The sequence below is a fragment of the Trachemys scripta genome, chromosome 3 (genome assembly GCF_013100865.1).
Source record: "Trachemys scripta elegans isolate TJP31775 chromosome 3, CAS_Tse_1.0, whole genome shotgun sequence".
In the NCBI taxonomy this organism is placed as follows: Eukaryota; Metazoa; Chordata; order Testudines; family Emydidae; genus Trachemys; species Trachemys scripta.
The window spans coordinates 182,383,638-182,406,993 of record NC_048300.1 but is presented as its reverse complement, the minus strand read 5'-3'; the positions used below and the strand labels follow the sequence as shown (position 1 = coordinate 182,406,993).

General features: G+C 40.3%; 1 protein-coding gene across 5 annotated transcripts in view; it reads left to right on the top strand.

Annotated features, from left to right (window-relative positions):
- PUM2 (pumilio RNA binding family member 2) overlaps window positions 1-23,356 on the top strand; it is a 103,393-nt gene that overhangs the window by 38,453 nt on the left and 41,584 nt on the right. For all 5 annotated transcript variants that reach the window (XM_034766573.1, XM_034766571.1, XM_034766574.1 and 2 more), the window contains exons 6-10: window positions 1,765-2,035; window positions 2,358-2,451; window positions 10,891-11,016; window positions 13,174-13,310; window positions 16,163-16,301. In XM_034766573.1, the coding sequence (XP_034622464.1) occupies window positions 1,765-2,035; window positions 2,358-2,451; window positions 10,891-11,016; window positions 13,174-13,310; window positions 16,163-16,301 (767 nt within the window). The remainder of the gene's footprint in view (window positions 1-1,764; window positions 2,036-2,357; window positions 2,452-10,890; window positions 11,017-13,173; window positions 13,311-16,162; window positions 16,302-23,356) is intronic.

Sequence of the window (23,356 nt, the reverse complement as noted above, 5' to 3'; positions counted from 1 at the left end):
CCTTGGTATCTAAATACCTATCTAATGAATCCTTGATAATTGACATGATCATTGACAAACAGAAAACTACTGTTCAGACTGCTGCTTATAAGTCCATCTTAATATGGATGGGAGAATGGGGAGGTACAAAACGTGAGTTAAAGATCATAATCTTTAATGCTTAATATTCTTACTTTTCTTGGTCTAAAATTGAACCTATATATTTAAATGTTTGTTTGATTTTACTTTTATTTTTTAAATTTTGGAAGGTAAGGAAATGCATATTTACCCTACGGATAAGAATGAATCCTCCAGACCCATTTCTGGTCTTTTGGATAAATACATGATTGCCCATATTAAAAACAAACAAAATAACAAACATGTTAATTATGCCAAAAGAGAAATCCTCAACATATTGTGTATCTGAAAAGCTACAGTCACTCCTTTGGAATGCATGCTACAGTATCAAAAATAAAACATTTTTCATTCATTTTAATAAATTGTCTACTGCACATGCAGAGTAGATTAATTTTAATCTATTATTTTTCTTTAAATATCAAAAGCAATGACAATATTAAAAACAAAATGGTTTCCAAATTGTTTTTAGAATTTTTTTTTTATTTGCATAAGTGCAGAAAAGCATCCAAACCCAGTAAACCTCTCAAGAAATAATAGAGACGGCTATCTAAGTAAGTGGCCAATTTGAAGCAGAGTTATGAATCCCTGCAAATAGAGGTTTATAATTGAACTATTGACACAACTTTAACTATAGCAACACAACAGCACCACTGTAAGGAGCAAACCTATCCTAACTAAAAATATTTGTCCTATTTGTCCTGTATCTCTTGACATTTATATTAAAATAGTATTTTGAATTAACTTGTGGTATGGGTTTTCTTCCTATATAATTCTTATTTATAAGTGAAATGGATATTGAAATAACCAATGCATGAAACTTTAGTTTCTTTGGTTCCTAGCTTGTGCCACAGGCAAAGAAAAGGCAGTACTAAATGGTTTTTAATGCTTAATCTAGGTTTGGAGCCAGGCTGGGTTACTAGCTGACAAAAGTTCCCTGCCATAGTGTTGCTTTTTGTCACCATCAAAGCACTGGAGTGGCTATATGTGCTCTGGAATGAATCAGTTTGTTAAAAGTTGACAAGCTTTATGGTGTTTTCTTTCCACCAACAAAAGACTGACTTCTGATTTTTGATACTGGAAAGTTCAGAGTTATGTCTGCAGATTTGCTGGAGGCACCCATGCCTTCATTTCAGTGAGAAAGATTTAAGCCTTTGAGTGCTTCAGAGATGAGAGAAGTAGGACTGACATATCACTTCCCATTTGGGTAGTGGAGTGTGATACCTTACCAACCTTTGACAGCACACTAGGGTGCTTTTAGTGTACAGTAACATGGTCCATATGGCCAGGTAGTATGCTACATGCCAACATGCTGTAGATTTACACCCCACTTGCCAGGCACTGACTCGCCATCTAGACAAGCCCTTACAGGTGATCGGCAGTTCACATCATTTCATTCATAAGAGTCTGGAAGTATTTTTCAGTAGGCTTTATAACACAAGTAAACGGATAAAGCTAAAGGTGTGCTTTTTGCTAGGTCACCATTATATGCCTGTTAAACTGCTTACAGTAAATCTTCTTTCTCTTAGTTATATTTGTAAACTTTTTCATGTTTAAAGATTCTCCTTCAACAGATTGTAATATGCTTTGTCCATTATTGATTTATTTATCACGGCTGTAAGAGGCTATCTTTTAATTTCCTCTATGCAGTCGTACTCCTGGAAGCCGACAAGCCTCCCCAACAGAAGTAGCTGAGCGCCTGGGTTCTAACCCTAACTCCACAGAAGGATTAGGCCCGCTTCCCAATCCTGCAACCCACAAACCTCTGGTAGAAGACTTTGCAAACCCAGAAACTCAGAATCTGGATGCCATGGAACAAGTTGGTCTTGATTCTTTACAGTTTGACTATCCTGGCAATCAGGTACAAATGGACTCCTCAGGAGCTACTGTAGGACTTTTTGACTACAGTTCTCAGCAGCAGGTTAGTGCTGTTCTTATAGAACTGATGGGAATGCGGTTAAAATATTCTGTGGTTTGAAGATGTTGCAATTAGTTTATTCTTAATAATTAACGATTTAAGCATACAATTCTTGATGTATTTCACCTCATTAAACTCCTATACTCAAGAGAGAGTAGGATGGGAACAAATAAATGTACTTAAATTTCCATGTAATATATGTTGTGCACAATTTTCCGACCTATTTCAGAAGAGTCTTGGTTTAGAGTATTTTATATGTAAATTCTAAACTTTAAGCATATCTCATATCTTCAAATTGAAAACTTAAGTGTTTGCTATTTCGTAGCTTTTCCAGAGGACTAATGCGCTAACTGTCCAGCAGTTAACAGCAGCTCAGCAGCAGCAGTACGCATTGGCTGCAGCTCAGCAGCCACACATAGGTGAGATTTTTATAATGCATAAATACTTCAGAGATCAGTGACAAAAAGCTGACAATGTATTGTTTTGCTGCACTGCTCTCAGTTTACTAAATATCAAAGCTAATTCAAGTTTGCTGGTTTATGGTGTTCTAACTAGTTAATAAATAATGGATAGTATATATGCACTGGAAAGAGAAATATTAGTGATCATTTGAAAGAGATGCTGTATCAGATTGTTCCTACTCTATATAACAGTTTTTCAAATTGCATTTTCAGTTTTTTGTTTCCTCCACCTAAATATTTGTCACGACACTTGTGTTCAAATGATTGAAAATTAGTTTTGCTTATGTAGAACTCTATATTGAAAATATGGATGAGACTAAAAATGGGAAATACACTTATTTTAATGCCATAAAGTACCATATATACTTGTTCATTAGACTGTTCGTTCATAAGCTGACACCCCCCCCTCCCCAAAGATGGTTAGGTAAAAATAGCAAAAACTGTATTACCCTTTCATAAGCTGACCCTATATTTCAGGGGTTGGCAAACTTTGGCTCCCGGCCATCAGGGTAAGCAGCTGGCGCGTTGTGATGTTTTGTTTACCTGGAGTGTCTGCAGGCACGGAGCCCCTCAGTTCCCTGTGGCCACAGTTCGCCATTCCCAGCCAGTGGGAGCTGCGGGAAGGGCCACTTCCCTCAGCTCCCATTGGCTGGAAACAGCGAACTGTGGGTACAGGGAGCTGAGGGGCTCCGTGCCTGCAGACACTCCAGGTAAACAAACCGACAATGTATTAGATATTCAATTCAATGATTCCATAGAGTTTAAAATCATCAAATTTTCGTGTAGACCTGTTTATAAGCCGGCCCCCGCTCTTTGATGCGTCACACTTTTACCAAAAATATTCGGCTTATGAACAAGTATATATGGTAAGTGTAAGTGAAGCAACTCATTCATTTGTAAAATGGGAAAATACTTAATATACCTCCCAGAGGTGCTGAGGTTAAATTAATATTTGTAATAGCCCATTTAGATCCTCCAGTAAAAGGCACTATAGAAGTGCAAAATAGCTTTTATTGTGTTGATTAACTTAATTCCTTCATAAATAGCTGCTTATCCTAGAGGTGCCCTAGCAATAGACTAGTTAAAGTAGTGTTGAATTTTGTATTTAAAGCAGGGCTAAAATCCCGTTGTTTAAGACTTCAGTGTTTGAATTTAGTCTACATATTTCTTATGAATCCTGAGGGTTTTTTTGACTCTTATGAGTTGCTGCAAAGTCCAAACTTTACACACCAACACTTCAGTAAAGTCTTAAGGAAAAGATAAGCTTGTTTTTTTAATTTTTACAGCTTAGCAGAAGTTATTCACTGAGTCCTGTTTTGTGAGGAGCTCTGTGCTAAGCATCCCCTGGTTCAATGAAACAGCAGTGCCTTGCAGAGCCCTTGGTGCATTGATATCTTAGCAAGAATATGTTCTACTCCCTTGATGCTACTGCCTGAGTGTTCTCAGGAGTCAAGGTAGCCGCAGCAGTAACTACAGGAAAGCTGAGTTATCTTTGTGGAGGCATCAGGACACAAATGGGCTCCTCGAGGGCTACTGCTTCAGTGATCTGAGACAACCCAACAAGGGAGCCCCTCAAGTTGGGATACTTTGGTGAAGGAGCAGTGGACTCCAACTCCTGGACTCACCTCACTTTCATCCTCCTTCGCCACCTTGCTCCTGGGGTTTGGGCATCTATATGCAGTGGACATGAGTGAGTGGAACTGTTGGGGAACGGGGGAAAGAAATGGGAAGTGCAGGCCCAGCTGAGACCTGTCCATGTCCATCCATGCTGTGGTGGTTCACCCAGGCTGTCATTCCAGTTGAGGGGCTCTCCTCTAATCTGTTAATTAGTGCAGGACCCTGAGCATCTTCAGCTGCAAGTCTTCCAGTCTCTTTTCTCTCAATATAACTATTTGTATTATCACAGCACCTAGGAGCCCCAGTCATACATGGAGCTTAGATGTTAGAAAGATTAGTGATACATAAATGTTGACAGTGCATAGGTGAGTAAAATTGAGTTGGCAGTTGTGAAAGGCAGACCAGCAACATGAGGCTGTCAGGCAGTTAGAGTGGTATTAAGAACGGCCATACTGCGTCAGACCAACGGTCCATCTAACCTAATATACTGTCTTCAGACATTGCCTAGCCCAGGTGCTTCAGAGGGAATGAACAGAACAGATCAATTATCGAGTGATCGATCCCCGTTATCCAATCCTAGCTTCTGGCAGATAGAAGTTTAGGGACCGCTGGAGCACGGGGTTGCATCCCTCACCTCCGGAGCTAATCCCCATCGATAGACCTAGTCTACATGAACTTATTTGTTTTTTGAATCCAGTTATACTTTTGGCCTTCACAACATCCACTGGTAATGACTTCCAAAAGTCAACTGTGCATTGTGTGAAGAAGTACTTCCTTATGTTTGTTTTAAACCTGCTGCCCATTAATCATTGGGTGACCCCTGGTTCTTGTGTTATGTGAAGGAGTAAATAACACTTCTCTATTCACTTTCTCCATACCATTCATGATTTTATAGACCTCTGTCATATCTCCCCTTCGTTGTCTCTTTTCCAAGCTGAATAGTCTGTCTTAATTTTCCCTCATAGGGAATCTGTTCTATACCCCTGATCATTTTTGTTGCCCTCTCTGTATGTTTTCTAATAGGACTGTCAAGCAATTAAAATAATTAATCGCGATCAATCACGCTGTTAATAATAGAATACCATTTATTTTAAATATTTTTGGATGTTTACTACATTTTCAAATATATTAATTTCAGTTACAACACAGAATACAAAGTGTACAGTGCGCAATTTATATTTTTTATACAAATATTTGCACTGTAAAAAACAAAAATATTTTTCAATTCACCTAATATAAGTACTGTAGTGCAATCTCTTTATCATGAAAGTTGAACCTACAAATGTAGAATTATGTAAAAAGAAAAAAAAAATACTGCGTTCAAAAATAAAACAATGTATAACTTTTGAGCCTACAAGTTCACTCAGTCTTCCTTCTTGGTCAGCCAGTCATTCAGACAAACAAGGTTGGTTACAATTTGCAGGAGGTAATGCTGCCTGATTCTTGTTTACAATGTCACCTGAAAGTGAGAACAGGTGTTTGCATGGCACTGTTGTAGCTGGCATTGCAAGGATATTTACATGTCAGATGCGCTAAAGATTTATATGTCCCTTCATGCTTCAGCCACCGTTCCAGAGGACATACTTCCATGCTGATGATGGGTTCTGCTTGATAACGATCCAAAGCAGTGCGGACTGACACATGTTCATTTTAATCATCTGAGTCAGATGCCACCAGCAGAAGGTTAATTTTCTTTTTTGGTGGTTTGGGTTCTGTAGTTTCCACATAGACTCATAGACTTTAAGGTCAGAAGGGACCATTATGATCATCTGGTCTGACCCCCTGCATGCTGCAGGCCGCAAGACCCTTCCCTGGACTCTACCGTTGAAGTCCCCAATCCTGTGTTTTAGTGACTTCAATTGGCTGAGACCCTCCTGCTAGTGATCCCTGCCCCATGCTGCGGAGGAAGGCGAAAAACCTCCAGAGGCTCAGCCAATCTACCCTGGAGGAAAATTCCTTCCCGACCCCAAATATGGCGATCAGTAATACCCCGAGCATATAGGCAAGAGTCTCTAGCCTGACCCTTGTTGGCCATTATACTATTCATGTACCATTGCTTGGTTTTCCTTGGCTACTATGTTTTATCATTAAACCATTCCCTCCATAAACTTATCCAACTTAATCTTAAAACCAGACAGGTCCGTCGCCCCCACCGTTTCCCTCGGAAGGCCGTTCCAATATTTCACCCCTCTGACGGTCAGAAACCTTCGTCTAATTTCAAGCCTAAACTTCCCCCCGGCCAGTTTGTATCCATTCGTTCTCGTGTCCACATTAGTACTAAGCTGGAATAATTCCTCTCCCTCCCTTGTATTAACCCCTCTGATATATTTAAAGATAGCAATCATATCCCCCCTCAGCCTTCGCTTTGTCAGACTAAACAACCCAAGCTCCTCTAATCTCTTTTCATACGACAGGTTTTCCATTCCTCTGATCATCTTAGTCGCCCTTCTCTGCACCCGTTCCAGTTTGAGTTCATCTTTTTTAAACATTGGAGACCAGAACTGCACACAATACTCCAAATGAGGTCTCACCAGCGCCTTATACAACGGAAGCAGGACCTCCCTATCCCTACTAGATATACCTCGCCTAATACATCCCAAGACCGCATTGGCTTTTTTCACCGCCACGTCACATTGTCGACTCATAGTCATCCTGCGGTCCACAAGGACCCCTAGGTCCTTCTCCTCTTCCGTTACTTCTAACCAATGCGTCTCCATCTTGTAACTAAAATTGTTATTATTTATCCCCAAGTGCATCACCTTACACTTTTTACTATTAAATTTCATCCTATTTCTGATACTCCAATTCACAAGCTCATTCAAGTCTCCCTGCAGAATATCCCTATCCTCCTCCGAGTTTGCAACTCCTCCCACCTTCGTATCATCCGCAAACTTTATCAGCCCACTCTTGCAATCGGTCCCGAGGTCAGTTATAAATAGATTAAATAAGATGGGTCCCAAAACCGAACCTTGAGGCACTCCACTAGTAACCTCCCTCCAACCCGACAATTCACCCTTTAATACGACCCGCTGCATTCTCCCCATTAACCAATTCCTTATCCACATCAGAGAGTTGCTCTTTTAAGACTTCTAAAAGCATGCTCCACACCTTGTTCCTCTCAGATTTTGGACAGCGCTTTAGATACTTAAACCTTGAGTTGAGCGCTGTAGCTATTTTTAGAAATCTCACATTGGTACCTTCTTTGTGTTTTGTCAAATCTGCTGTGAAAGTGTTCTTAAAATGTGCTGGGTCATCATCATCATCCGAGACTGCTATAAGAATGGCCATACTGGGTCAGACCAAAGGTCCATCTAGCCCAGTATCCTGTCTACCGACAGGGGCCAATGCCAGGTGCCCCAGAGGAAGTGAACCTAACAGGTGTAATGATCAAGTGATCTCTCTCCTGCCATCCATCTCCATCCTCTGACAATAGAGGCTAGGGACACCGTTCCTTACCCATCCTGGCTAATAGCCATGAATGGACTTAACCTCCATGAATTTATCCATTTCTCTTTTAAACCCTGTTATAGTCCTAGCCTTCACAACCTCCTCAGGCAAGGAGTTCCATAAATTGACGGTGCGCTGTGTGAAGAACTTCCTTTTATTTGTTTTAAACCTGCTGCCCATTAATTTCATTTGGTGGCCCCTAGTTCTTATATTATGGGAACAAGTAAATAACTTTTCCTTATTTACTTTCTCCACATCACTCATGATTTTATATACATCTATCATATCCCCCTTAGTCTCCTCTTTTCCAAGCTGAAAAGTCCTAGCCTCTTTAATCTCTCCTCATATGGGACCTGTTCCAAATCCCTAATCATTTTAGTTGCCCTTCTCTGAACCTTTTCTAATGCCAGTATATCTTTTTTGAGATGAGGAGACCACATCTGTACACAGTATTCAAGATGTGGGCTTACCATGGATTTATATAAGGACAATAAGATATTCTTTATCCCCTTTTTAATGGTTCCTAAAATCCTGTTTGCTCTTTTGACCGCTGCTGCACACTGCGTGGACGTCTTCAGAGAACTATCACGATGAGTCCAAGATTTTTTTCCTGATTAGTTGTAGCTAAATTAGCCCCCATCATGTTGTATGTATAGTTGGGGTTATTTTTTCCAATGTGCATGACTTTACATTTATCCACATTAAATTTTATGCATTATAATGAATTTCATGAATTATAACAACATGAAATATATGCAGAATGCAGGTAAAACAGAGCAGGGGACATACAATCCCCCCCCCCCCCCCCCAGGAGTGCAGTCACAAAATTAATTGATGCATTATTTTTTTTAACGAGCATCGACAGCATGGAAGTATGTCCTCTGGAATGGTGGCCAAAGTATGAAGGGGCATATGAATGTTTAGTGTATCTGGCACGTAAATACCTTGCAATGCTGGCTACAACAGTGCTATGCGAACGCCTGTTCTCACTTTCAGGTGACAGTGTAAATAAGGAGCAGGCAGCAGTAGCTCGAATAAATGTAAACAAACTTGTTTGTCTGAGCGATTGGCAGAATAACAAGTAGGACTGAGTGGACTTGTAGGCTCTAAAGTTTTACACGGTTTTGTTTTTGAGGGCAGTTATGTAACCAAAAAAAAAAAAAAATCTGCATTTGTAAGTTACACTTTCTGGATAAAGAGATTGCACTTCAGTACTTGTATGAGGTGAATTGAAAAATATTATTTCTTTTATCATTTTTACAGTACATATATTTGTAATCAAAAATAATCTAAAGTGAGCACTGTGCACTTTGTACTTTGTATTCGGTGTTGTAATTTAAATCAATTGAAAATGTAGAAAAACATCCAAAAGTATCTAATAAATGTCAATTGGTATTCTATTGTTGTAAGTGCGATTAATTGCGATTAATTTTTTTGAGTTCATTGCGTGAGTTAACTGCGATTAATTGACAGCCCTAATTCCTAATATATCTTTTTTGAGATTGGACAACCAGAACTGCATGCAGTATTCAAGATGTGGGCATACCATAGATTTATATAGAAAATACCATAATACCGCTGTCTTATTATCTATCCTTTTCCTAATGATTCCTAATAGTCTGTTTTTTTTTTGACTACCATTGCAAAATGAGTAGATGAGTACACCATGTCTCCAAGATCTTTCTTGAGTGGTAGCAGCTAACTTAGAGCCCATCATTTTGTACATACAACTGGGATTATGTCTTCCAATGTGCGTTACTGTGCTTTTATCAACATTGAATTTCATGTACTATTTTCTTGCCCACTCACCCGCTTTTGTGAGATCTTTGTAACTCTTTGCAGTCAGCTTTGGACTTAACTATTTTGAGTAATACTGAATTGTCTGCAAACTTTGCCATCTCACTTTTCTCCTCTTTTTCCAGATCATTCCAATTTGCCTAGTACTGAAGTTAGGCTTACCATCCTGTAATGCCAGGATCGCCTCTGGAGACATTTTAAAAAATCAGGATCATATTAGCTATCCTCCAGTCATCTGATACAGAGGTTGATTTAAATGATAGGTTACATACCACAGTTAGTAGTTCTGCAATTTCATGTCTGAGTTCCTTTGAAATTGTTGGATGAATATCATCTGGTCCTAGTGACTTATTACTGATAAATTAATCAGTTTGTTCCAAAATCTCTTCTATTAACACCTCAGTCTGGGAGACAAGGTGGGTGAGGTAAAATCTCTTAATTGGGCCAAGTTCTGTTGGTGAGAGAGACGAGCTTTCTAGCCTCAAAGTGCGCTGCTTCAGGTCTTCTTTCAAAAGACGAGCGAGGGAGCTTAAATTCGTTATTCAAAAATCATGGTGTCTAGCAGAGTAATAAATTTAAGCTCCCAGACTCGTCTTTTGAAATCAGACCTGAAGAAGAGCTCTGTGTGGCTGGAAAGCTTCTCTCTCACCAGCAGAAGTTGGCCCAATAAAAGATATTACCTCACCCGCCTTTGCTCTCTAATGTTTTGGGACTGACACCGTCACACGTATATTGCATACCTCATTCTGGGACAGTTCCTCAGATTTATCACCTAAAAAGAATAGCTCGCATGTGGGAATCTCTCTCTCATCTTCTGCAGTGAAGACCAATGCAAAGAATTCATTTAGCTTCTCTGCAATGGTCTTGTCTTCTTTGAGTGCTCCTTTAGCATCTCCATCATCAGTGGCCCCACTGATTGTTTGACAGGCTTCCAGCTTCTGATGTACTTACAAAAACTAACAGCAACATTTTTTTTTCTTTTGCTAGTTGCACTTCAAAATCTTTTTTGGCCTGCCTAATTGGGGCACCCCTGCGCTCCCTCTTCACCCAACATTTAGTCGGCTATATAGTACAAGTCATGGACAGGTCACGGGCCGTGAATTTTTGTTTACTGCTCATGACCTGTCCACGACGTTTACTAAATATACCAGTGACTAAAACGTAGCCTTAATTATTGTTCCACCAGATTTCTCTGATGCTTATTATATCAATAACCTCATTTAATAGCAGGCACTCAAGTTCACCATCTTAGTATTTAGACTTCTTGTATTTGCATATAAGCACTTACAAAATTTGTCAATATTTAGTGGTCTGCCGTCATGTGACATAACTGAATGGGGTTAGGGTGGAGATTTTGTGGTTAGAAAAAATGAAAGTAATGATTTCTCTGCTACTTTGTATTCACTTTAAAACATCAAGAAGAGTACATGCAGTACTTGTTTTAATACAGGTATAACTTGTGATCACATTGATTAAATGTGCAATAATGTCTGTTGGATCTATTTGCTACAATTAAATCTTTGTTTATTAATACAGCAGGGGTATTCTCAGCAGGCTTGGCTCCAGCTGCTTTTGTGCCAAACCCGTACATTATCAGTGCTGCTCCTCCAGGTACTGACCCATACACTGCAGCAGGGTTAGCTGCAGCAGCAACACTAGCAGGTAACACATTTTTTTCTCAATTTTTATTGTAACTTACTGATTTTCTTTGAGAAAATGATTGGATTTGTAGATAAATCAGTATTTGTAGTTCTGAAGATTTTTTCTGTGAATAATTAAGAGGGCATAATCCACTTAATAAACTGCCCTTCTTTCTGAATATTTTGTACTCTCAATTGTTGCAAATAATATCGAAGATTGCTCTGTCTAGAAGTTTTTTATTAATATTTTATCTAAAAATGATAGTATTGTTATTCCTTTTTTTAAAATGGAAAAACTGAGATCCTAGAGCTGTTAAGTGTATTGCCAAGGTGACTCAACAGGTCATTGATGGAACTGAGATTAGAAAATCATGTTTTTTGATTCTCTATCTAGTACCCTATACAGTAGACAGTATGTTCCCTGTTTGCATGGGTCTTTCACACAGCAACAGGAAGTGGAAAAAATACCTTTAAATAGGAAGGTATGGTGTAAAACCACAAATATTGCAGAGTACTCATGGCAAATGTAGTATTTGGAACTGCTTCTGGCATTTTGGAAAGTGATTTAGATTTTAAGTTTGTCGTCTCCCAGTAATGGAGGTGGAAAGGAATGTAAAATATGCACCCAATACATGAGAACTGGGGCATTTGATGAGCAAGGTGACTAGAAATGATGGTTAGAACCTTTCACTGCTAGGTTTTTTTATATCGCAAGTAGACTGGAAATGTTGGGCTTAGAAAACTAAACCAGTATCTCAGCCCAGTTTGAAGGATGTGATCTAGCATGTGTGAGTGTCAAAGGAAAATCGCATGGCTGTATTTGCAGAAGAGAAAAGGGATACAGAATGAGGAAGTGGAGAATGAGGAGTGTTGAAGAAAAAAGACCAAGACAGTTGCTGTGGGAAGCTCTTTGGTTTAGGCAGGATAGGCTGGGTTTATCCTGTGGAATCTGATGTGATTTGTTAATGTGTGATAAAACTGACTGAGCATACTTTTACATGTAAGCTTCGACTACTGAATGTTATGTAAGTGTTTCTAACTTTACAAGAGTCTACCAGAAGGGTATATATTGTTAGGGTGTGAATCCTCTTGTGTCCCAGACCCAGAAGTTGTTTGACCACATACGTGTATCTGTTTGGATTGTAGTGATCTTCATTTACATTTACAACAGAACTCCTACTTAACAAACTAATTGGGGACGGAGGAGTTCATAAAATGGAATGTTTCCTTTTGATCTGTTCAACACGATAGACCAGGAACATGGGCACTTTCTTTTTGGTGGTAGTAGCTTCAATTTGCAAAGTGATTCATCCAACTTTCACAAGCTTTATCAAAAATTCCTTCCAGAGGAAACAACCAAATTTAACCTCAAAATTAATAATTTTTCTCAATCCCGTCCCTGCAGAGTAGGGTGATGCTTTGTAGTAAGGTTTCAATTATAAATGGTTTATAACCAATTAATAGATGTTAAAAGCATGTTATAGATGCTGTAGATGGCCATGGTAGTTCACCTGTTTTAGAGTTCATTCTAGAACAATTGATTAACCATTTATTAAAATATCTGTTAATCATTTCTTAACCTTTTATAAATTATTTTTAGAAGTAACTTGAATATAAAGTGTGTCCAGAAAGTAATTACTGCTATCCCTCATCAAGAGTTGGGTGTAAGCTACCTTCTGGTAAAGCAGTTGAACAACTTTGAATTGTTATGAGAGTTATCAGTTATATGCTTAAAACTTAGACTCAGGGTTGACTGTCTAACCAAACGGCTGCATTCAAAGAACAGAAACAGTGATTTGATATTTTTCATATACCCGGTAGTTGCTGTTTTTCTAAGGATATCAGCCTTTTTTGTGTTCTTCTGTTATTGTTTCAAACCAGAAAAGGGGGGTTAAAATGAAACTCGTCAATTGAATCAAATGGATCTTTTAAAATAGATACAAGTCTGGTTTTGCTAACATTTATTTAAGAGCACTTGACAATTATAATGCAAGTTCTCTTTGTAAAATTGAAAGTAGATTAATTTGTGTTAGGGATAATGATGTCTTCTGTGTGATGTTCATTCAGCAGCTAGCACAGTAGAATGAAAATCCCAATCGAGGTTTATAGGAGCTATTGCAATATGAAAAATAATAATTTTGATGAACAAAAGTAAACTGAAAAGAATGTGTTTTGTTAGGTCCGGCAGTGGTCCCTCCTCAGTATTATGGAGTTCCATGGGGGGTATATCCAGCCAATTTATTTCAGCAGCAAGCTACAGCTGCAAACACCACAGCAAATCAACAGGCAGCATCACAAGCACAAGGACAGCAACAGGTAGAGTACAATCTTCATGCAGAGGAACTGTATTTTTTAAAAACAGTTACATTTGTATAAGGTTTTCCACTTCAAAATATCAGTTTTAAAAGAAAATTCAGCTGGAATTGTAAACAAAAATTGCATGTTATTCTTCAGACTTTCTCTTGTGCTTTTCAACAGTCTGTACACCAAAAGTTTTGGTTAGTATTTGACTAGTTCTCATTTCTTAAATTCATTAATATTACCAATTATATCAAAATCTTTTTAGTTTTACCTGCAGCATAATTAATCTTTATTTTTGTTCTTATCTGACTACTGTTGCAATCCTAATTAAAAAGAATATATTAAAAATTGCTTCTTTCATCTGGGTTGCTATAACTTAATTGAAGGTGGGTTGTAATACTCAGGCCTAATCTACACTAAAAAGTTAGGTCGACCCAGCTATGCATCTAAGGGGTGTGAAAAATCCACACCCTAAGTGGCGTAATTAAGCCAACCTAACCCCGGTGTAGACAGTGCTAGGTCAAAGGTACTGCCTGTAAGGGAGGTGGATTACTACCTTGACAGGAAAAACACTCCTGTCAGCGTAGGTAGGGTCTGCACTGAAGCACTACAGTGGCATAGCAGCTGTGTTGCTGTAGTATTTGAAGTGTAGACAACAAGCCCTTTGTAACTAGTGCTGCATGAATAATCTCACAAACATTCATATAAAGTTTAAAATGATTTTAAACAGTCAGCAGCAAGAGAAAAAATGAGGATAAAGACTGCCACGTCCTTTTGAAGTTCTTTCTTACAGTGCTGCAGCAGGGTGCAGTTGTGCTGTAGGAGCTCTAGTAGTTTTCCACCTATTGAAAAATACTACATTGTTGGGGGGTTTCCTCTCTAGTTTTAAAAAATAATCAGTAGTTTTTCCATGTGCATTGCTCTATAACAGGAAGACAATGTGCTATGACATTGTGTCCTGCCATGGGTTATTTTTTCTTTGACAAGTCAAGAAGAAACTATAGTAACTAAAATATATCACTGAAATTAATCTCACCATTTTATTTATTGAAATGGTATTTTTACTATTTTAATTCCATTAATCTTTAACTCTAGATTGCTTCATTTTTATAAGATTCATTTTTATAATATATTTTAAAATCCCATTCATGGTGTAAGGGCATTTGTGATGAAATGCTTGAAGCCATTACAAAAATGTTTCCTAAAGACACAAATAAATCTTATGTAGGATATATATCTGATAATAAAAAGTATCCTTTCTTCAAAACAACAAAACATTCAATGCCATCATTAACCAATATATAATTTACTAGGAATTTCTTTTATTGAATTTCCATTCTTTCAAATTCCAAAATCGCATCCTCACCTTAGAAGCCTATATAACTGGATCTTTTAAAGCAGTTGCTAATCGTTACTTGTCACTGATGAGCTGTCTTGATAGCTGAATAGCATCTCTTCCTTGCAGAATTTTTTCTCACCTGTTGAATGAATATCTAATTCTGTGTTTCCCAAATAGTGGGTCCCAGGAAGGGTCTCAGTGGGTTACCAGTGATTTTCAGACACCTTAAGCCCCCTCACGCTGCCTTCCCCGTGCTGGCATGTCTGCCATAAGTGCTCTACCTCTACACACTCTCTTCCACTAATCTGGGGCAGCAGCGTGGAGGACGTGGCCAGAGCCAGCAAGTGGACAGTCAGCAGTTTGGGGGAGAGGGGCTGGCTGGTGCTGCAGAGACGGGCAGGGCTTCAAGAGTGAGAGCAAAGGGACTGGGGGGAGGCATTAGTCGAGCAGGGAGCTTGGGGACTGGGCTGGTGGGGGCGGGGAGGGAAATGGAGAGGAGGGGGATTAGGGGGTTGAAAGGCTGGAAGGGTGGGAGAGCCTCCCCCAGTTAAAATGGTGCTCCACAGCCCTGTATGACAGCTTTTAGCATGCGGTGTGTGTGGGGGGGGGTGTGAGTGTGTGTGTGTGTGTGTGTGTGTGTGTGTGTGTGTGTGTGTGTGTAAATTATATATATAAACAAATAAATGGCGGGTCCCCAAAAAAGTCAAAATGCAGTTGGTGGGTTGCCTAACTAAAAAGTTTGGGAACAACTGATTTAACCTATAAATAATTTTCATGCCAGATATTCGTGTAGGAACGCATAGGTGTAAGACTAGCTAAACTTCATTTTTCTTTCCAAATTTGAGTGTGGAAAAAGGACTGTTTGTCAAATAGGTGTCAAGATATAAAGCGTATTTGTCATAACTGGGTAGAGGAGTTAAAAACCTGAAACAAAATCTAGTTCACTTATCAACCTCCAGAATATGTGTTGAGTGTTGGTGGGGCGGATAGGTTAGGTAAGTATTTACAGACTACAATTGGTAAATTTTCAAAGCATAAGATAAGTTCCTTCAAGTTATGCAATGTTCAGGAATAAAAATTTTCAATTGGCGGAATGTGAAGGTAAAGAATTTTATTTATTTTTAATATATTATGTGCTTGTCAGGTAAGGATCGGTTTTCAGTTAATAAATTGTCTGGATTCACAGATGTGTTTATAGATTAACTTTTAGGAGGACTTTTTACAATTTTACTTTCCTCTAGAATCATTACCATTTCTAAAATATACTCGATGTCTGTTGTGCTGGCTAGCAAAAGACCCAAGGCAATCCTTGAACCTAGGTCTCTTGTGCCTGTCAGCAAAATAGTCTATACCTGTTACACTTTTACATGTTTATGTGCTTGAAATCATTAAGATAGGGTATTCAGAATATTAAATTCAGAGCTAAAAAGCATTAAATACATAAACCAGCTGTCCTAGACCTTTTATAGCGTATAACTGATTTTGTACTCAGCTTTTAAGAAAATAGTATCATATTGGTCTTTTGTAGGTTCTGCGTGCTGGAGCAAGTCAGCGCCCTCTTACTCCCAATCAGGGTCAGCAAGGGCAACAGGCAGAGTCACTTGCAGCAGCTGCGGCCGCAAATCCAGCTTTGGCTTTTGGTCAGGGTCTTGCTACAGGCATGCCAGGTATATAATTGATGGATTAAGGAAATTAAAAATCAGTTTGAGCTAAAATATTGGTTTTATCAGAAATAAAGTTAACTATATATTAAAATCCTGTTATTTGTAATAGGCTATTTGGCGTTCATCTCTGTACAACTTTATGCTTGTTTAGTTTGGGTAAAATCTTGACACAGTTTTTCAAATACTAGAGGTTTTCTTTCAACTTGTTTTTAGCTGTTATATAATTTTAAATATATTTGTCTTTCCAGTTAATGTATTTAGTTTTTAGTATATCTAAAAACTCTTATAAATGAATGATTGTAGATATGCAGTTCCAAAGGAATTCTGTTATTAACCACTTTAAAACTCAGAATTGTCACTGCAGCTAATGCCAAAAGAATTATTTATTGTAGAATAAATTTTATACTTGTACCACATAACTCTTAACAACACTGAAATGGAGAATGTAAAATGATAGAAGAAAAAAGGAAACTGCTTAATTACCTCTGAAAAGGATGATGGGTTTGAAATACACCTCTACCTCGATATAACGCTGTCCTAGGGAGCCAAGAAATCTTACCGCATTATAGGTGAAACCGCGTTATATCGAACTTTCTTTGAGCCACCGGAGTGCGCAGCCCCGCCCCCCCGGAGCACTGCTTTACAGCGTTATATTTGAATTTGTGTTGTATCGGGTCGCGTTATATCAAGGTAGCAGTGTAGATCTACTGCATTTTTTGATACCTATGAGGCTTGCAAGAGAATTAAAACAAAGCTGCACATTCTAAACTTCTTTCAGTCTCCAGAGCTTTAGACTCTCCACAGGGAAATAATATATGCGTCATAGCTTTTATTTAGAGAAAACGTTCGTCCTAGTGCATTCTCATTATTTTTACGTGATAAAATGCACAGTGCATTGCAGTAAAAGATCAAAACTGCCGTTGAACAGTTTTGGAACTTTGGTACAACTGCATGAGCCAGAACAACTTAACCATTCTCCTTGCCCTCATGTCAGTACAAACATGTTTGAGGTTTTTCCTTTTTTCTTCTTAGTTTAATTTTAGAAAGTGCTATCATCTACCCTCAGTTGATGGAAGTAGCAAGTTTACTGCTACTGCATGGCTTCTCTCTCATTTATCATTATTGGGGTGATGCCCCTCACCTGTGGAATTTGGAGGCAGTCCAGTATTGCTGGAGGCTGCAGAACTAAGCCCCCTTTCAGCTCAGACCACCAAATATTTTTAACTCCAGTTGCCGAACAGGTTGGCCTTTCAGTTTCTCCTGGCCAGATTGTTTCATAACTTCAATTTGTTTGTTTTCGTGTAGTGGTGACTTCATTTCAGCTTCTAGCTGCTCTCTCCATCTCCTGAAGTGAGGAATCACTGGAGCACTGAGTCTCTAACCTTTGTGTTCTCTGATAGAGCACCTCTCAGTCAGGCTCCTTCTGCCCCTCTAACAGCAAGCGATGATGCCCTGCAAGCATTGAGCCAAGTTAGAAGTGTTATAAGCAGCTTTTCAGGAGCCTCAAAGGGCAGCTTGTGCCCTGCTGCCACAAGCCACTGATCCTTGTGCTCTGCCAGGACGTGGGCGTTGAGAGGGACAGGCATGTAGGGTCTCGACCCCTGCCAGAAGCTATTTCTCCACTATGGGAGGTTCAACCAGGAGCATGTGAATTCCTGCAGAGAGAACTCCTCACAGCCTGCTCAGTTGTGAGCCCTTGCAAACTCCAGAGACTTTGGGTTCCAAAAAAATCATCCCTTCTTAATATAACAAGTCACATTGTTAGTTTGGATAAAAATCAGGGTTTAAACCCATTCTCCTTTGCCTTTCCATGCTGAGGAAGTCTTTGCTGGAGCTCTTGTCACAGAGTTGCATTTACAGTGCTGTGGAGAAGGCTAACTAGCGCCATCCTCACCTACGCTGCAGCATGCAGACCGTCACTCCTGTAAAGCCATGCCTCAACCACCAGTTTAATGGGAATTGCACCTTTCTGGTTTTCAGACAATAGACCCTCACTCTGCCAGGGCATGGGGCTCAGGCAGGAAGGAGTGTCTCTTCCCCGCTCTATGGGCTGGCTCCATTGGGGGGTGGGGGAGATAGCTCAGTGGTTTGAGCATTGGCCTGCTAAACCCAGGGTTGTGAGTTCAGTCCTTGAGGGGGCCACTTAGAGATCTGGGGCAAAATCAGTACTTGGTCCTGCTAGTGAAGGCAGGGGGCTGGACTCGATGACCTTTCAAGGTCCCTTCCAGTTCTAGGAGATGGGATATCTCCATTAATTTAAATTTAATTTAAAAAAAATAATAATTTTAAAGCATAAGCTGCACATCAAGCGGTCTGTGACCAGAACAGAGGTACATAAAGGTTACATTCCCCATGCAGCTGCACCATCATGAACCTGGATTCTTCCCCCACTGTCAGACGTCGCTTAGGGCACAAACAAGGCTTCACCGTTCCTGTCTGTGCTGGGCCACTGTCTAGGTGTCCTCTATGTTGATAAGTCCCATAAGTTTCCCTCTCTGGGGCCTGGTCTACACTGGGAAGCAATGTTTCCTCTAAGGTGTGCGGCAGCCCAAGAGTCAATCAAGTGCTGCGCACTTGGCACACTTGATTAGCAGAGCTGCGCACATCCGGCGACATGTTCAGGTGTCCCTCCCCCGGCTGCTCTGCAGACGCATTGCTCCTGCCCTCTGCCTTGGAGCCCCTGGCCAGTTGCTCCTGGGACCCGCCTTCTTGTTGTGCAGAGCCGAGGGGAAAGGGGGGCGTGCTGAAGTCAGGGTGTGTCCCCCCCCATGTACCCCATTTCCACAGAGCAGAGGATGGGGGACAGGGCTGAGGAGCAGGACAGGAGCTGCTGGCAGCTGTTGCGGTCTGAATGAGCCTTCTGGTGACCGCCTCTCTGCTTCAAGAAGAAACGGTAGCACGAGGACAATTGTGAGGAGGACGTGGACACAGACATTCCTGAAAGCACAGGATGTGGCAATTGGGACATCACGGCGGCAGTGGGGCTGGTTGATATAGTGGAACGCCGATTCTGGGCCTGGCAAACAAGCACAGACTGGTGGGACTGAATAGTGTTGCAGGTATGGGGTGATTCCCAGTGGCTGGGAAACTTTCGCATGCGTAAGGCCACTTTCCTGGAACTCTGTAAGTTGCTTTCCCCCACCCTGAAGTGCAGGAATACCAAGATGAGAGCTGCCCTGACAGTTGAGAAGCGAGTGGCGATAGCCCTGTGGAAGCTTGCAACGCCTGACTGCTACCAGTCAGTTGGGAATCATTTTGGAGTGGGCAAATCTACTGTGGGGACTGCTGTGATTCAAGTAGCCAATGTAATCACTGACGTTCTGCTATCAAGGGTAGTGACTCTGGGAAATGTGCAGATCATAGTGGATGGCTTTGCTGCAGTGGGTTTCCCTAACTGTGGTGAGGCGATTGACGGAACACATATCACTATCTTGGCACCGGACCACCTTGCCAACCAGTACGTAAACCACAAGGGGTACTTCTCAATGGTGCTGCAAGCATTGGTGGATCACAAGGGATGTTTCACCAACATCAACGTGGGATGGCCAGGAAAGGTGCATGATGCTCACATCTTTAGGAACTCCTGGCTGTTTGAACAGCTGCAAGAAGGGACTTGCTTCCCAGACCAGAAAATTACTGTGGGGGATGTTGAAATGCCAATAGTTATCCTTGGAGACCCAGCCTACCCTTTGCTCCCATGGCTCATGAAGCTGTACACAGGCAGCCTGGACAGTAGTAAGGAGCAGCTCAACTATAGGCTGAGCAAGTGCAGAATGGTAGTAGAATTTGCCTTTGGACATTTAAAAGCTTGCTGACACTGTTTGCTGACTGGTTGCGCTCAGGTCTAACCTGATCTTCCCATTGTTATTGCTGCTTGCTCTGTGCTCCATAATAGCTGTGAGATTAACGGGGAGACTGCACTACCCCAAATTTGACCCAGAAAGCTATTTTAGCTCTACTCCCCTCAGCGGGGAGGAGTACCAAAGTCAATTTTAAGAGCCCTTTAGATCGATGGAACTGGATTGGTTGTGTTGACACATTCATTATAAAATGGACTTAGCGTGGCTTAATTTGACCTAACCCCGTAGTGTAGACCAGGGCTCATTTACTAAATTAAGTTCTGAATGGTATTAGATAATTACTAAAATATTAACATGGGTATTAGGCAGCTGGGGGAGTAAGCAGGCATCCTTTCAGGCTCCCAGTGACATCTGTCAGGCCACTCCCACAATCAAGGTATTTGTCCTTGATTGGGTAGTCCCCAGGCCAGCATGAAAGTATGATACTTCTCACCTGTAAACAGCCTTGGTAAATACCCTATGCATACACATGTGCATGATTCCTTTCCACCTGCCTCTCCTCTCACCTGCCCAGCCAGACTCTTCCAGGATAGGATGCCAGTGGTTTGGCAAAGAACTCATTCCCGAGGACACCTCTAAAGATTTAAGATCAAATAAAAACTTATTAAATCAAACTAAACTAAAATACTACATAAAAACTTAGAAAAATGTCTAAGTTTTAGGAGACACTTATTAGTTGGAATAGCAGTAGCCCCACCATAGTTACACCTTCTGATGGGGACTTCTTTCAGAAAGGTTCCACAGACCATAAGAATGAGGACACATCACATCAATTTCAAAGCCACAGCCATTCAGACCAAAAGCATTTCCTGTGCTTAGTAAAGAAACCTACTTGGTGACAAGCAAGTGGCTCCTAACTTAGTGTAGTGACTATATGGTCAGTGCTGCTTTCAAAAGACGAGCCTGGAAGCAGTGCTACGCTCATGAATAGCAAGCAATTATCCATGAATAGCTGTCATCTTAAAACAGATATTTTTGTGTATCCGAACCTACAGGTGAGGAGCTCTTTGGGAAAACGTCAGAGAAATTAGTAGCCGAGTTTGCAGTGAGACCTCAATCCTCACGATCAAAGCCAGCATAGCAATCTATTGATCACTGTCAATGCCAAGGCTTTACAAGAAGACGCTATTTCCTTAGTAGAGGGAAGAATCTGGAGCAGCAGCTTCCAAGGAAATTTAGATACATTTATTTTCAAATCAACAATCCTCAGCATGACAAAGACAAAATGAGCATTTGTGTATGTCCAGTTCATGTATTAATCTTTTATTTATTTCCTACACCCAGTCTAGCTGTAAATCACAACAAACCTCAGATTGTAATTGATGACTGCACACCCATTCATGAACAACATGCCCTGTCAAGAGAAACAGACATATTCATAATTTGCCAACTGCTGGAAAGATTCATATCTGTAAGTTCAAAATCAAGATCTTTTTAAACCCAGTGCAGAGAATTGTGCACCTACGGGGTCAAAATAGGCATGGCTCTGGCCCTAATTTTACCACTATGGTAAAGTTTTTCAAAGATCCAAAACTTCATTGTACCAATCGTTTTTTGATAGTGGTCATCCATAGCCAAGTATCGCCAATGGCTAGGGTTGCTGGTTCCATGCATCAGTTTTATCCCCAAAGTCGGATTTCTCAAAATGCGCCTCCAGAAATTCCTTCTGATAACAAGGAACCCCATGCACCTGATATGATGCAGAATTAGGTGTCATTTCCCCATCACATCTGGATGTCCCTTCGTGGTGGGCAGGTAAATACAATATATTGACAGACAACCAACTTTCATTATCAATGGCATGTGGGACTAGTGTCCATCAAATCCACTATGTTGTCTGACAGTGGCCAGTACCAACTGCTTCAAAAAAGGTGCAGAAAATCACCTGGTGGGCAGTTATGGTAATCAAAGGGAAATTTTTTTTTGTCTCCGCTTAGAGGCTGGCATATGATTGAAGAAAGAATGTTTATATCCCTTCCAAAACTAGGGATTAACTAAAGGTCAGAACTTCTTAATGGCAATGGAAATAATGTCCTGAATAGAGAAGAATCTGCTACCTTTCAAAAATATTCACATAAAAGATACAGAAAGAAAAGGAAGAGTTGAAGTCCTCCTCCAATTCTCTACTGACTTGGAAGGCACTTTGGACTTGATAGACAGCCAAGGAACCTTCCACTTGCAGAGGAGACCAGACCTTTTCAAAGCCAGGATTCTCCATTAGCTGTATTGACATTTTGATCTCCAGGCAGAACTCAAGCAGGAAACTTTACTTGTTGATCTGGTCAAATCATGTTTCTGGTGCGAGGGGAAACAGTTTCTGCCCAAAAGAGCTTTATCTTTTTGTTAGCACTGTACCCAGCACAATGTGGCCCTGGCCACTAAATGCTACAAATGAACGTAATCACAAAGTTCTGGTGATCTCAGCTATACTAGATTCCAAAGCCAGAAGGGACCACTGTGATCACCTTGCCTGCCCATACAACTTCTCTTCTCTTTTTTAGAATAACATCCAAGCTTGATTTAAAAATGGTCAGTGACCCTTGGTAAATTGTTCCAGTGATTCATCACTCTCGCCGTTAAAAAAATTCTGCCTTATTTCCAGTATGAATTTGTCTAAGTTCCAGTCTTGGATCATATTATCCCTTTGTCTGCTAGATTGGAGAGCCTGTTATTAAATATTTGTTCCCCATGTAGGTACTTTTAGACTGTAATCACGTCACTCCTTAATCTTCTCTTTGTTAAACTAAATAGATTGAGCTCCTTGAGCCTGTCATTTATAAGGCAGGTTTTCTAATCCTTTTAATCATTCTCATGGCTCTTCTCTGATTTGTCAACATCTTTCTTGAATTGTGGACACCAGAACTAGACAGTATTTCAGCCATGGTTGCACCATGCCACATACAAAGATAGAATAACCTCTCTCCTCCTACTTGAGATTCCCCTGTTTAAAAACACAATCCAATAGCTGAAAGTTGAAGTTCAGACTGGAAATAAGGCTTTCCTAGCACTCTAAAGATACCTCTCAAGCATGACAAGTACACTTGCCAACTGTACCCTGTTCATCTCATTCCATCCAAAATGCCAGTGCCTTAGAGCCTCAAAGTTATTTCCAGGGAAGATGCTAAAATACTGCACCGTTTGGCATGCTAGGCATCTGGGAAACTATTTGTAGAATAAGAATTGAGGTTCCTTTTACAA